Source organism: Primulina huaijiensis, unplaced genomic scaffold, assembly GCF_012295235.1.
Source record: "Primulina huaijiensis isolate GDHJ02 unplaced genomic scaffold, ASM1229523v2 scaffold20367, whole genome shotgun sequence".
Classification (NCBI taxonomy): Eukaryota; Viridiplantae; Streptophyta; class Magnoliopsida; order Lamiales; family Gesneriaceae; genus Primulina; species Primulina huaijiensis.
In genome coordinates, this window is record NW_027353339.1 from 8,577 (window position 1) to 24,118 (window position 15,542).

The 15,542-nt window shown below is 30.7% G+C and overlaps 1 protein-coding gene across 1 annotated transcript; it reads right to left on the reverse strand.

Annotated features, from left to right (window-relative positions):
* Positions 1-12,902: 12,902 nt before the first annotated feature.
* On the reverse strand, positions 12,903-15,329 carry LOC140966266 (heavy metal-associated isoprenylated plant protein 32-like). The gene is made up of 3 exons (XM_073426594.1): positions 14,999-15,329; positions 14,656-14,731; positions 12,903-14,516 (listed from the first exon to the last, which is right to left on the reverse strand). Exons 1-3 carry the CDS (start codon positions 15,026-15,028, stop codon positions 13,213-13,215), a joined length of 1,410 nt encoding a protein of 469 aa, XP_073282695.1. The 5' UTR covers positions 15,029-15,329; the 3' UTR covers positions 12,903-13,212.
* Positions 15,330-15,542: the final 213 nt, after the last annotated feature.

The following is a 15,542-nucleotide window of genomic DNA, read 5'->3' on the forward strand; positions in this document are numbered from 1 at the left end:
TTTGTTTGACGGTCTAAGAAGTCGATTTTGTTAGACGGATATCATTTTTGGATCATCCATGAAAAAGTAATATTTATATGTTAAAATTATTATTTATTATTGTAAATATGAGTAAGGTTAACCCGTGTCACGGATAAAAATCCGTGAAACCGTCTTACAAGGGATGTGATGAAATATAGAAAAATTGCGCATCCAATGAATGAGTNAACTCAAGCAACATCTCTAAATTGTTCTACTTAGTAAGAACAATTATTGTACTCAATGATATCCTTCTCAATAATTACACTCTTTGCAATCAATAAAAATCGAATCTGTGATATTGACTCTGATGTCAGTTGTAAGATCAATATCTTTCCACTTTATCCAAAATTATTGCCGGTGTTAACGGTGCAACTCAAATATTTTAAACTGTATAGCAGCTCAAACACCACGTTTCGATTGATCTACCTAAAATGGGCAATTATTGAACCCAATAGATTCCTAATATATATGTATATTGATCTCTCCATCATGTAGAAGATATTTTGGTGAAATATATAATTTAAAACACATGCATAACAGAGATCACCATGAAACTTATAATATAAATTTATATATTATTGATCAAGATTTTGAAAACTTGAACATGACAAATCCTCGAGGGGCAATCCTGAAATTTTTTGGTGGATCTAATTAAATATCTAATTTATTTAATATTTTAATTCCCATTTAATATTCGAATTTTTCGAGTGGTGGCTACCTTGTTATCACCCACTCTGCATCACTTCTTCGAGAATACGCTTTTAAACTATATATCATTTGTTTTTTTTAGTATAACATTCAATTAAAATCTCAAAATATAATAGTAGTTTTAAAAATTTTCTTATTAACGAACATAATTTTGAAAATAACCAAATAGTCGGGGTTAGATAGTATCGACATATTGTGAGCTAGCTATCGAGTAATTCATAGACAATCTATGTTACATATCGAGTAACAATTCGTCTTTTACATTTTGATATAACATATATTGCATGTATATATGTAACAAACAGGTAGAAAGAAAAAATAGTCTTTTTTTTTGTGTGAATCAAAACCTAGTCCTAGCTATTAATTTGAGGAATTTTGTGAATTTCATGCACACAATTCCCCCACTAAATATACAAGACAAATTTCAATCAATAGAATAAATGAAATATCAAGAGCTGGCTGTGAAATAAAGGCAGCGGCGGAGGTGGCCGGGTGGGTCCCTCGTGAGGCTGAGGAGGCGGTGGGACACGGCGGCGCAGCCGGATCCCGGCAAAACCCTCGTGATATTCTGCTAGATAATACGTTGGAATTTGAACTTTGAACGGAGAATTCCCTCGGAATTATCCCATCCTAACCTCATCTTTTTGACTTGTATGGTTCAGAATCAATTAATCCCTATCAATATTGGATTAAATTATTGAAATGGGTCCTTTTTCTGGTGACAAACACTTGTTAATCTTAAAGTAAATGTACTATTTTTTTAGCTTTCTTGGTTATTTTAATTGGTAGCACACTTTTGTAGGGTAGAGAGGGCAATAAATAAATAAAATAGGTGTACGCTTTTCCCAAGATGGGATTTTAGTAGACAGGATACTTCTTCACATGTGCAGTGGCTATAAAACATTAAAAACTAGGGGATTTTTATTATGCAATTTTTTCTGTAAATGATAATGACATTTCAATGTTCAAGATAATTAAAATCTCTGCTCTTCTGGATTCGCGTGATATATTTTAAATCATTATTTTCATTCGTAACGTTTCGAATTTGAAGACTATTTTCTTTATACGGAGATGAGTCTTTTTAATATGTTTATGTTTTCACCCACACGTATAATATGAAATTTTTTAGAAGGTCACTCGTCCAGAATTGTTTTAAGTCAAATACGTTTAACTTCGGAGTTCTTATGTGATGAGTTATCGAAAAAAGATACATCTTTTTGATATGATTAGTACATATCAAATCTTTTAAGCACTCTTCAACTGCACAGTCTCATATCTGAACAGTTTTTGAAATATCTCTCCTTTCTGTGTGAGATCGGTTCATTCATGTTCTCTTCGTTTAGACGTCTGTAAGGAGTTGCTCATTGTCCGTGCAACCTTATGACACCGACGATCATATATTGCCATCTTTGACTTCGGCCCTCAAATTATTAATATTTAATGGGTTTTTTTATAATTTATAATCTGCATTTTCTTTTTTAGTATGTTTTCGTATTTAGTAGTATTTTATCTCTATTAATTAGATTTTGGAAATATTTTCGAGCATTTCTGGAACGTATTAAATAAAGATATAATATGAAATTTAATTACAAAATTTGTTTTTCCAATGATTTTTTTATATATTTCACATTTTAGTGATCGTTTTTTTTGCCTTCTATATTTGTAATTACATGAATTGTCAATGGAATTTTGACCATATGCGCGTCAATTTTTCTTGGGATAGAAGCCAAAAATTATTCACATTCTAGCAGTAAATAAATAAATAAATAAATTATTATTTTCCTACGTGCATAGAATTTTGAACTTCATAATATAAAATTGAAACTTGACATAAGGACTATATATAAAAAAAAAATTTTATTTGTCGGCATTAAAAGTAACAACTTTTTGTCCCAACTTGACCCACTTTATTTACTCTAAATAAGTCTAATGAAAGTGGCATTTTATTATATATTCAATTATTAGTTCTCCACTTATTAACTAATTAATATATTAAATGAACATAAATATCCAAATAATTGGGTGACACGATTCAATCTAATATTTAATTACTAGGCAGAAATTATTGGTGGTTTACGAATTATTAGTTCTTATCTAAAATGGTGTTATCCACTAAAAAAATTTTATTCATCAATTAATTATCTGAATTCTATCTTATATAATAATTAATAAACCACTAATTAAAATTTGTTAAAATATATAACTTATTATACATATGTCCTATTTTATTTGTGTGTCAATTACTCTAATATTAAATTTTAAATAAAATTTGTGTTATGCAAAATCCGCATTCAGATTGATATGTCTGAACGCATGCAATTTGTTGTCGCAGCTTAAACGTAATCTCGATTTACGCAACAAAAATAAAGATGCATCCAATCCCGCAAAATCAGCTTACAAAAATATATGGTACGAATTGTAGAAATACTAACAAGTTTTAGAAAAAATAAGTTATCAAATTATTATTTATTTTCTATCGCGATATCGCTATGTTGTTGTTGAGATAATGACAATTTCGATGATATCTTATGGATAGACCCGCTACTTCTGGCTCATCTCTAGTCTAAATGGAAGATAAGCCTATGTATTTTCTTATAAATAACAGTTTTGAGTGTATAATTCATCATTCACCATTTTATTTTTCAGCAGCACCTTTAGCTGTCCTTTACTTACATCATCAGTCTCTGACTTGAGCGTCAGAAGGGCTACGCGAGTATATCCTCCTGACCCGCTTCTAACGGTCTTCTTCGTGATTTCAGATCCAGAGCAAATTCGAAACCTGCGTCTGGACTATTGTCGTTTGTTGAAATCGAACCCTAAATTATCAACGAAAATCATCGACCATTCAAAAATTGAATTATATTCTTAACATAGAAACATCTTTTGTGAAATGACGTGAGTTCGTGGATTGACAAATATCTTTTATGAATAAGTATTTCTTTATTTGAATTATTATGAATAGACACTAATTCAATTAGAAAAATTGAACTGGTTCTTTACAATCTATTATAAAAAAATTTATTATTTATTATTAAAATACTAACAATCAAAATAATATACCTAAAATGTCCAAGTGTTTATCTTTTACTATTAAATATAATAATAAAGATTTCTCATCACTAATCAACACTCAGATACAACTTATTTGATACATTCCCCGATAAACATTTCGATAATTTTATAATATAAAATTGATTAGCATAAGATTAAATATTATACATAATAAAATTAATTTATTTATGCATGACATGCATTTCCTAAGTTTTTTATTGGAGATTTCCTCACATTTTAAGAGAATATGTGGTAGTAATATTAGTAGAGGAAACTGGAAAAGTGACAAGGACTTTGGCTTCTGATTTCTGTCCAGTTCATCAAATCATCATAAGTCTTATTTTTGACAACTCAAACCTCCCACAAGAAAAAATATAATCGTAGTGAATCAGACATAATAATTCAGAGGAAAATTCCCCATTTTAATATTTTTTTGTTAATAATTATAAATTAAATAATTTGGACATAATTGATTTACTTCTTTATTTTATTCTTTATCATACATTTCAATAGATTAAAATTATATTTTAGAAAATGACACATAACATTTGATTTTTAATCCATGTATGACAACATGATCTGAAATACACGAACAAATACACGAGAAAATGTGGAAATTTCTAAGTGAAATCCTTATCCTTCTTATATCATCTGATCTTTAGTAAGCATGGCTCGTCGCGGACTAATATATCGAACCATGCACGAGTGATCGATACATAAACATCGGTCGTCGTGGGCTCGGCTAACTTGTTTAAACTTTTGTCTCGGGCGGGTTTCATAAATAGTCTACCCACATTTTTATAAATTACGTCTCTCATATATTAATCCGTGATCATGATAAATGATTCATAATGAAAAATTAAACATAATAGAGGGGAAAAAAAAAGAAATTTGAAGAAGGGAAAAAAGATGAGAATGCGATCGCTCCCCACCAGATTTGCTTCTTCTTTCAGCAACAGCTAACGTACAACATGTTAAAAGCGATGGGCTTAAGAAGCTGCAGAAAACTGAGTTACATTTACTTTTGGATGCAAAGACTAAGGGCCCTACACGTTATCCCATCCCACTTTATATATACAAGATTTAGGTCATGGAAAATAATGAGTTTTTTTATCTATGAGATGTGTCGATTCGATCTATATTTTTAATGAAATTAGTATTTTTTACATAATAATTAATATTTTAACTCAAATCAATATATATTATAAAATATTTATTTATATTATAACTAACAAAAAATAATATTTTTTCAGTTAAAATTAATATTTATACATAAAAAATAATATTTTTCATGTCTCGGATTGAGTAGGAAATCCATCTCACAAATTTTATCTACGGGAGGATAGTTTTTGTAAATGAAAAATGAGTTTAAAGAGTCTTTATTTTATTGTTATGGAAAATACTTTTAAAAATATTTTCTTTTTAATTCTTCGATGATATTGATATTTTTGTTCTTATAGAAGAAATTAAGTTCGAGTTCTCGAACCTAATGTTTAATAATTTGGTCACTTAGGGGTTAAGAGTTAAGACGTCCTCGCTCAAATAATATCCCGATCACATCCTCGATTCTAAATTTGAAAGAAAACTTTGTAGAATGCTAAATTTATTTCATTATAATTAGTTCTATCTATTGTTAACAAAATTATTTTTGTTTAAATGCAATAATGCGATTTAAAAGAATATAGTACGTTGTTATCATCAATTATATATCGAATAAAACGTCAAATACTCGATCGTAGAATTTTGTTGTGATCACACACACTTATGCGTCTAAAATTAAATTTATCCAAGAAAAGTAAGGGTTCGGATATACCTATACCCTCACATATTTTATATTTATATATGATGATAGTTTATATTTTTAATTAATTATTTTTTTGGTTTTGGAGTTGATTTTCCCATAATGGAACGATATTTTTCTAGACTAGACTAGATTCCATTCCATTCAATTAATTGACAAGACTAAATTGCTTCACAAGAACGTCGTGTCAAACTGTCAACGCCGTAGATTTCACATTGTTTATTAATTAATTATTATGAAGCTCATTTAAAAAAGTTGTTAACCTGTCTTTGTCACTTGTTTCTTTCACAGAGTACTTACAACCTAAAATGAAGTACATACAAGAAAACAGATACATTGTGATTAATTACATTAATTAGAGTTGAAATTGATGTTTAATTATGTTTCCATGGTTCCCGGTCACAAAATTTATATATATATATAATTAAATGTATTTTTATAATTTTCTCACATTTATATCACGATGAAGGAATATGAAATGGAAACCTTAAATTGCATATTGGAGATGAAAAAAACGAGTTGGGTTGAGTTACGTTGAGTTGCCACGCTATATTCGATGAAGAAGAATAATTTCAAAAAAAAATATCTCGAGGATACAATAAACACCAAATAATTGCGTCACATTCCCGTGAAAATCTATACATATTATAAAAGTGTGAACCAAGGTCAAAGTTTTTCTATTGTGTATTGTCAACTTTGTCCTTAGTTTGTACATACAGGGGAAATTTAGTGAGGATTTTTTTGTAAAATCGGTTATTATGATCGAGACAAAATTGTCAAACTATATTTATGCTAGATAAATATCAAGTTGCTTAAAAAGCTGAAACTCTAAAATTTTTTGATTTTTATTTTCTTGTAGGTGAATAGAACAAAATTTTTTCACAAAAAATATTAATTTGAAAAGATTGAAATACCAAAATATATTGGTTCATTTACTCATAGATGAAGTGAAAAGAATTTTTTCGCAAAAAACTTAATTTGTAGATTTTTTCACAAAAAAATTAATTTGTAGAAGATTAAAATACCAAATTTCTTTTGTTTTATTTACTTGTAAATAAAGGGAAAACATTTTTTCCACAAAAAATTTAATTTATATAACAGTATGATATTAAATATCTTTTATTTTACGTTCATTAAGATTAATTATTTTAAAACGAAGAATTAAATTGATGAATCCAAATAATCAAACTAATTTTCTTTTTGTTTTACTAAGTTGGTGTCTTGAAGAGGGTTCAATATTTAATTATATTTAAAAAATAATACAAGAATTATCAGATATAAAAATAGATAATCCTAATAAATATTTCGTGGGTATTATTCTATCTATATTTTTTTATCAAAAAGAAAGTCAACTAATATTTTTCAAAGCCTTGGTTTATTATTAAAATTTAACGACATGAAATTGAATAAATATATTTGCATTAATTTTATCTATTTTTTCCTCTTTTAAAGGCTATAAACTATAACAATTACTTTATGAGATATTCTTGCAATTAACGAATTAGTATTTTTATAAGAGATATATATTGACAAATCAGCTACAGCTTTTTTTAACATTAAAATATATATATCTTTGAATGTATATTTTTTAAAAATTATTCATTAGCATTACTCACTATTTTTCCATAGGCAATGTCAAATTATTTGGTTTTATTTACTTGTAGATGAAGTAAACAGATGTTTTTCACAAAAATATTATTTTGAATGTGATTTATTTTATTTTGTAGATTTATAATCTTTTCAATGATTTATATATGCAAGGAGTTTATCTTTAATTTGGTGAGGATGTTTTTGTAAATCAATTATTATGATGATGCCAAAATTGTCAATCTACGTATGCTAGGCAAGGATCAAGTTGCCAAGAATATTGAAATTCCATATTTTTTTCCCAAAAAATATTAATTTGAAAATATTGAAAAAAAACATTTTTGGTTTTATTTGTTTATAGATGAAGTGAAAATAATTTTTTTCCATAAAAATTAGTTTGTATAATATTGAAATACCAAAATTCTTTTGTTTTATTTGGTTATAAATATAGTGAATTTTTTCCAAAAAAAATAATTTGTGTAAGGACATGATGTTAAATATCCATTATTTTACATTAATTGAGATTAATTAATTTAAAACGATGAATTAAAATAATGAAGCCAAATAATAAAATCATGTGGGTTGGTCTTATGTAGAAGGTTCGAGAGTTAATTACATTTCACAAAAATGATACGAAACATTATCGGATATAGAAGAAAGATGACCTTATAAATATTTTGTGAGTATTTATTATATCTATATTTCTTTATAAAAAATCCAACTAATATTTTTCAAAGCCTTAGTTTATTAGTAAAATTTAACAATATATGATTGAATACATATAGTTTTACTAATTTTAACTATTTTTTGTCTTTGTAAAGGTTAGAAACTATAATAATTACTTATTTGATGAGCTTGAATTGACGAAGATGTATTTTTATAAAAGATGGATACAAGCAAATCAGTTATAGCTTTATGTAATCTGAAATGACATATCTTTGAAGATAAATTTTTAAAATTAGTATGAATAAATCTTTACAAAAATTATTCATTAGCATTACTCAATATTTCTGTGGGGACCCGGACGCTAATCATGTTCTTAATCGTCATTGGGACTAATTAATCAATTATAATAAACAGGGTCTAAATTTTTTTTTTTTATATATATATAATATCAAATGCGGAACGTAATGGAATCACTCTATTATACATATCAGTATAAAAGTAAAGTACAAGTCTTGTACTTTATACAATCAATTACATACTAAGGTTCAGCTACTAAAGATCAAGTGTTCAACCCTATCTCAGATCCAGTCCGTAGTCTCCACTCTAATCACGATATCTCTCTTCATCTCCTCGACCCTGAACCTGTCTCACTTGTTGTCATGCACACATACAACCACGACAACAGCCGGATAACTCCGGTGAGAATAAATCCCAGTATAAATCAACGAAACATGCAATCATATAATTAATATAAAGCATGAAGCAGATATCAGATATATATCAAAATCTGAAACATAATTCATATCAAGCTATCAATCATAATCATGACTCCACGACTCAGACTAGACTCAATCCTAGTCTAGGGATCCCGGTTTCCAGAAGTTGGTATTCCTATATCGACCAACAGTAATAGAAGAACCTCCGATTCTATCCACGTCGATATAACCAAACATCCAGTGTCTTGACCTATCCGTCACAGACTGTGGCACTATCGCCAATACACTATCTTGTGACATCGTGCAAGGTGCCCGTGGCGATCCCGCCACTATCAGGTACTTCTGTCACAAGATCACTCGTCTAATATTCGTCTACCACATGATCTCTATACATCAATAGAACAAGCATATCAAATCAAATCAATGCAAATAATAACAAATAGTATGTGATTTAGGGAAACACAAGTATATCCTACTTGTGTCGATCTCCCAATACCATATTGACTTATACCTTCCGTTTGTCGTCTCGGCCTGAAGCAATGTCAGTTCTGAACTCAAGACTGTCTTTGTAAATCTGAAACAATATATCGAGAATCATAATATCAATATTCCATTCTCAATTCAACACTGAATCTGATTATTCTGGATTTAATTCAAAATCCACGGCATAACGGTAAAATCTCAATATCCCCGTAAATACCATATCAACAGATAACGGTTACCAATCATAACCCATATCCAATACAATCTGAAATCAATCCATAATCCAAATATGTCCAATATCAATCAATATACTTTGAAAAATCATAACAATTCCATAATAAATCTGTTCTTCGATCTGACTTCGATTCTACGATGTCTAGCATGTCAAGAACATCATATCTGAATCCTATTCAATTCTGACAATAGCATAATTTCAAAACATATCAAAACGTAACAAAACTTACGTCCAGTTAGAGCCTGCGTCGATAGGAACACAGAACTGAAGTTGGATCGAAATTCTGACTTCGATAGGAATACAGAACTGGCAAGTGGCTCCATTTTCGCTCAACACGTCTCGCGCATATGCGCCGAGACGGGTCGCGCATATGCGCGAGACATTATGTCTCGGCGCGTGCCTCCCCGTCAGCCCGCGCATATGCGCGCACTTCATCCGCGCATGTGCGCGGTATTCTCTGGAATTCACATTTTGCTACCGAATGCCCCGCGCATATGCGCGCCCTTCATCCGCGCATGTGCGCGATATTCTCTGGAATTCACATTTGGCTACCGAATGCTCCGCGCATATGCGCGCAAACTCTTGGCGCATATGCGCCACATTCTCTGGACTCGGTATATGGCAATGCACCTCTTCGCGCATATGCGTACCCTCAAGCCGCTCATGTGCGCGCAAAGTTCTGTCCGCGCAAAAAGCTTCTCGCACAGCTCGCACATATGCGCGCTATCTCGCCGCTCATATGCGCGAGACCTTCGGGTCTCACACCCCACTCAACTTATGTCATTCCAATTCCTTCCTCGAGGTGGTCCGTCTATCAGCCGATCAATTTATAATTTAATCAATCTCAGATTACCGTGATAAAATCTCAGGCATTACAATTTCTCCTTATGATTGATGATAAGAAAGGTCAAAATTTATGCTTGTAGATTAAGTGAACATATATTTTTCAAAAAATATTAAATTGAATATGATTTGTTTTATTTTGTAAATCTAAAATATTTTGAATGAGTTTATATATGCAAGAAGTTTCTAAAGAAAAAAATTAATATAAAAATAATTTAATACTTCCAACAATGTAGTATGAAATATTAAAAAAAATATGTTGATCGTAATTTTAAATTTTTGTATTTAAATAATATATTGCATACATCTATTATATCACTAAGAGTTGAACACTTTTTGATAAATATAATATAATATTAATCAAATCATAATTTTCAGTTGTTTAGAAGATGGAATAACAAAAATTCATTGGAATATACATTTATTCTCAAAATGGACAAAACGATTTAAATAATTTATATTTATAATTGAAGATATTTAAAATAAAATAAAAAATTTCAATAACGAAAACATGGAATGCAAAAAGATATCAGTAGATTCCAAACAAAAAGAAATTAAAAAAAAAAAGACGATCATCAATTGTAACTATATTGAAATATAAGTACTAGACGATAACAACACAAGAATGAATATTGAGGATTATGAAATTGTTGCATGGAAAGATTTTTAGTATCAAAATTATTATAAAAAAACGCCCACAAAAGAATCAAAAAATACAGATATAAAAATGCAAATGATTGATGTTGACAACACCATAAGATTTGCTAATGAATTAAGATGATGAGAATATTGTTTTTTCCACAAAGAAGAAATAACTTATGACAAAAAATAATCATTAAAGCAATAAAAATTGAAAATATAAAGGAAGTAAACATTTGACGCAATAATTCAATTTAAGGTTTAGAATATATTATCTATATTGTATTTTTATTTTTCATAAATAAGTAGCAAATGGTAAAATAAGTGGTCAACGCTATGTAGTATACTTTTTTCTTCTCTCAAATTTAATTATAATAACTATTATGATATCAATTCTATATTATATTTTCTCCAATGTCTAATTTATACAAAATTATAAGATTTATTACTAATATTTTTTCTACAATTATTAATTTATTTATATTGCGCTTGGATGAATTGATTTCAAATTCATATATTAGAATTATAATTTTATTGTTAACAATGAAACCATATATCAAATCTTAAATCTACACGTGACTTATTTATGTATTATTATTTATATAAAGTAGAATAAATTTCAAATGACATCATTATTGGGTGGACTTGAAATATATCATAATTAACATGAAATACTACTGTATAAACATGAAATAAGTGGATTTGAAGTTTACGATGTTACTTCTCTAAATAAAAAAAATACATTTGAATGTATTGAAATCCATGGATTTGAAACCCTTCCATTCAAGAATAACCTTAGATTTATAACACATAAAATTTTTGAACAAATATCTTTTGCACTCATTTATAATACGTGTTGTACAAATTATATTACATTTCCTACTGATAATGCTAAAGGTACAATCAATATATTATACTGCGATATTTATAACAATTATATCGTGAGATTTTTTTTTATTATTTAATGAGATTTTATATTTAATTTATTATCAGATTTTGATAAATGAAATGTTTGTATTGTAAGAATTATTGTACAAATTTAATTGTACATGTAGGCTTACTCATTTTCTATTGACTAAAATAGCATGAAAATCATTAATATATTATTTTCTGTAAATTAATATCTTCTTATCTCATTTCTTTAATAATAATTATTGATAATAGAAGTGTATTTTGTGTCTTTACCTAGTTCTAAAAAAAGCATTTAAAAAGTTTAAAAGTATTATTTGTTAAAAAAAATTTAAACATGTTAATCGGCGTAAATTACTTAGACAAGTTTAGTAAAGCAACATGCAATCGTGACAAGTACTGAATCCATCGTGCTAATATTTTTAAACCAAGGAAGGCTTTTTGAAGTGGTTGCACTTTATGAAATTTTAGTATATTTCAAAATAATAAATATTTTATTATGATAAAATATAAAATAATAATTATTTAAATAATTGCTTATAGTTGAATCTGCCCAGTTATGCAATTGATTTGACTTTGTACGTTGGGAAATAATCTGTATCAACACATGCATAGATATGGGATAACACCAAACCCAATAATACTCACCACTTACCTGCCTCCTAATACATATGCATATATGAAATGATCTCACAGATCTATTTTATGAGACGGATCTCTTATTTAGATCATCAATGAAAAAATATTACTTTTTATGCTAAGATTATTAGTGAATATAGATAGGGTTGACCCGTCTCATATATAAAGATTAGTGAGAACGTCTCATAAGATACCTAATATATATATATATATATATTATATATGGTAGTAAATGTATTTATACACAGAAGGGCCCACAGCACATCGATAAATGGGATCCAATGTTTTGTCATCCAATATATGGATGTATGCTTCCATTCACCAATAATCTCTTGGAAGGACTCAAAGTTTGAAAATTATTATTCTTTTTGGAGACAAATACAAAACCATTGTGATCAGACTTGTCCCACCAGCTTGGACTCATAATTTGATATTTCAATCAATCCTTGTAGTTGGAGATTAGGTCAAATGCCAACCATTGATGGTTTCATTTGCATGTTTTGTAGTGTTCATCTCTTGAGAATTGATGGATACATGGAAGGGATCATTGATCAGATGAATTTGGAATGGAAAAATTAGTGAGAAATTAACAAATGAGGAAGAATTCTAAAAATGACACTTTCTTACAACTTTATTTCTGTTTTTCAACATATATAAACATAAGAAAACCAGCACCATCCCTCCCATATTACATCTCTTGAAACTTGTAACATATGTGATATGGATCTCTCAGATGTTTTGACATTTCATTAAACACTAACCTAAGCTTAAAATTCAAAGGGGGTAGCAGGGAAACACAAAAGGAGCTAAACATTTCCATTGTATATTATGCCCATCAAGACTAGCAAAAGTTAAATCATTCATCAGTGAATTCATGTCGAATTTCGGATAGGTATTTGATTGATCGATCGATATCACATCACCGTACAACTGGATGTGTTTTCGTCGCTAAACATGGAATACTGATCGACTCGGTCACCCGGAGGCGGAGGGTAGGGATATGGGGGGTAGGGAGGCATGTAGTTAACGGCAGGGGGAGGCCGGGCATACATCATCGGGTGAAACCTCTCGTTCCCGTTGGCACGTTGCTGGTTCATCATCATTGTAGCGAGTTGTTGCTGATAATAGGGGTTCCCAGCCATCTGCTCGGGGGCGACAACGCCCGGAAAGTACCCTGCACCACCACCTCCGCCACCGTTAGCAGCTGAGGCCGGAAGGCCTTGAACGGCGGAAAGGTTGCCCATTTGGCCCATCGGAAGATTACCCATTTGACCCATTGGCATCGGCATGTTCTTTCCCATTTGTCCCACATTCATCATCGTTGTAGGCATCATGCCACCCCCATTCTTGGCTCCATTAGCATTAAAATTGATGCCGTTACCAGCCCCACCACCTCCTCCACCACCACCATTGCCATTTTTATTATGGCCGCCACCGTTTTTGCCGTCTTGCGGCTGCCCACCACCGTTCTTACCGCCCTTTCCGCCACCTTGGTTTTGGTTGCCACCATTGTTATTCACATTACCACCTTTCTTTCCACCGTTAGCGCCACCAAGATTCATCTGCACAGGTATATTCCCACCACCACTGCCGCCTTTATTCAAATTTCCAGCTCCATTTCCTCCATTATTACCAGCATTTCCAACACCCTTCATCATGTTATTTTTCATCATGATGTTAGGCATCTGAGCACCTCCATGGCCATTGCCCATAACAAGCTTCTTATTATGCATAGGCATATCATCCATTTCATCATCATCATAGTCGTCGTCATCGTCGTCATAGTCATCGTCGTCATCATCATCATAGTCATCATCATCGGTCATATCTTCCTCAGGCAGATTGAACTTAACAGACTTCTGGTTCTGATCCTTGTTATTTATGGGCATTCTCATATCTTGAAACCCTTTGAACTGTTGCAATTGTTGAAGCTGCTGCTGAATCTGAGGATTTTGGCCCTGTGGCCCACCTTTCGGCGGGTTGTTTCCACCATTCTTTTGACCTTGGCCTTTGTTATTTCCACCTTTTCCATGATCAATATGCAGATTCTTGAGCTGATTATTCAGATGGTTTTGATGATTGTTATTTGCCTTGCTCGCGCCCCAAATCTCAGCATGTTTTCCATTCTTTGTAAGCTTCTTGACAAGTGTGGCTGCGTCAATATTGCCTGAAACAGTGACCTTCCCCTGCTCTGAATCTATTTTTATTGTGTAAACCCCTGCCATTAAACTTAAAATAAGCCAAATCCTGATTTAAAAAAATCTCAAAGAGTACGTAAACGTATATCTACACCAGTTTCACTAATTTGGATCGAATATGTCGTAAACGTAATTTGAGGCCAAGAAATAAATTTATACCATCAATCTTCTGCAAGATTTTCTTCACTTTTTGCTTACAACCATCACAGTGTATATTGACTTTAAGAACACAAGTCTGCAAGTACAATCAAAGCCAGAGAACACAAACGGGGTAAAGTTCACATCTTTATCACTCAGAAGCACAAATCATAAACAAGGGAGTAAAAGTAAAAAAAAAATGAGGAAATGAAATAATCTACTTTACAGAATTGATTGAAAACTTCAAATTACAACAAGAAAAAGAGAAAAGATAATTCAAAATGTAACAGAGCAGAGCCCACAAATCCGAAATGTACAAACTAGCACCCAACTTCACAAGCAAATGGGGAAGAGAGGAAGTTACCTGGATCTTCAAGAACTCCTCCTTGTTCATTTTCACGCGCTCAAACACAAAGAAACAAAGCTAAAAACAAAGAAATTTCTTGAAGCTAAAATGTATATTACTGGTGACAGATCCAAGAAAGCAAAGAAAGTTTAATCTTGAGAAAACTAAGAAAACTTGGGAGGGAGAGTGGAAGAGAGAAGGAGAAGAGAAATTCAGGGGCAGATATGGACGCCCATTAAAACTCTACTGTCAAGCTCTTTTTTCATCTATTTCAGAGTTGGAGAAGAAGAGAAACGTGTGTGAGAGAGAAACCATCCTATTACTGAAATACTCACACTCACATCTTTGGTTTTGGGCCTTTATTTATGCCTACATTTCTTTAAAATTTACATTTTTATATTATATTATTACTAAATATAGTTTTCCTCAAATATAAAGATAATTACTACACCATAATCCAAGTTTTGTATTGGTTTTTAAGAGATGTCCTGTCCTAAATGGGCTTTCAGGCTTTGTCGGCTTGGCTTTGTGGAGTTTGAGTTTTCTTGGCTTGGCTTGGCTT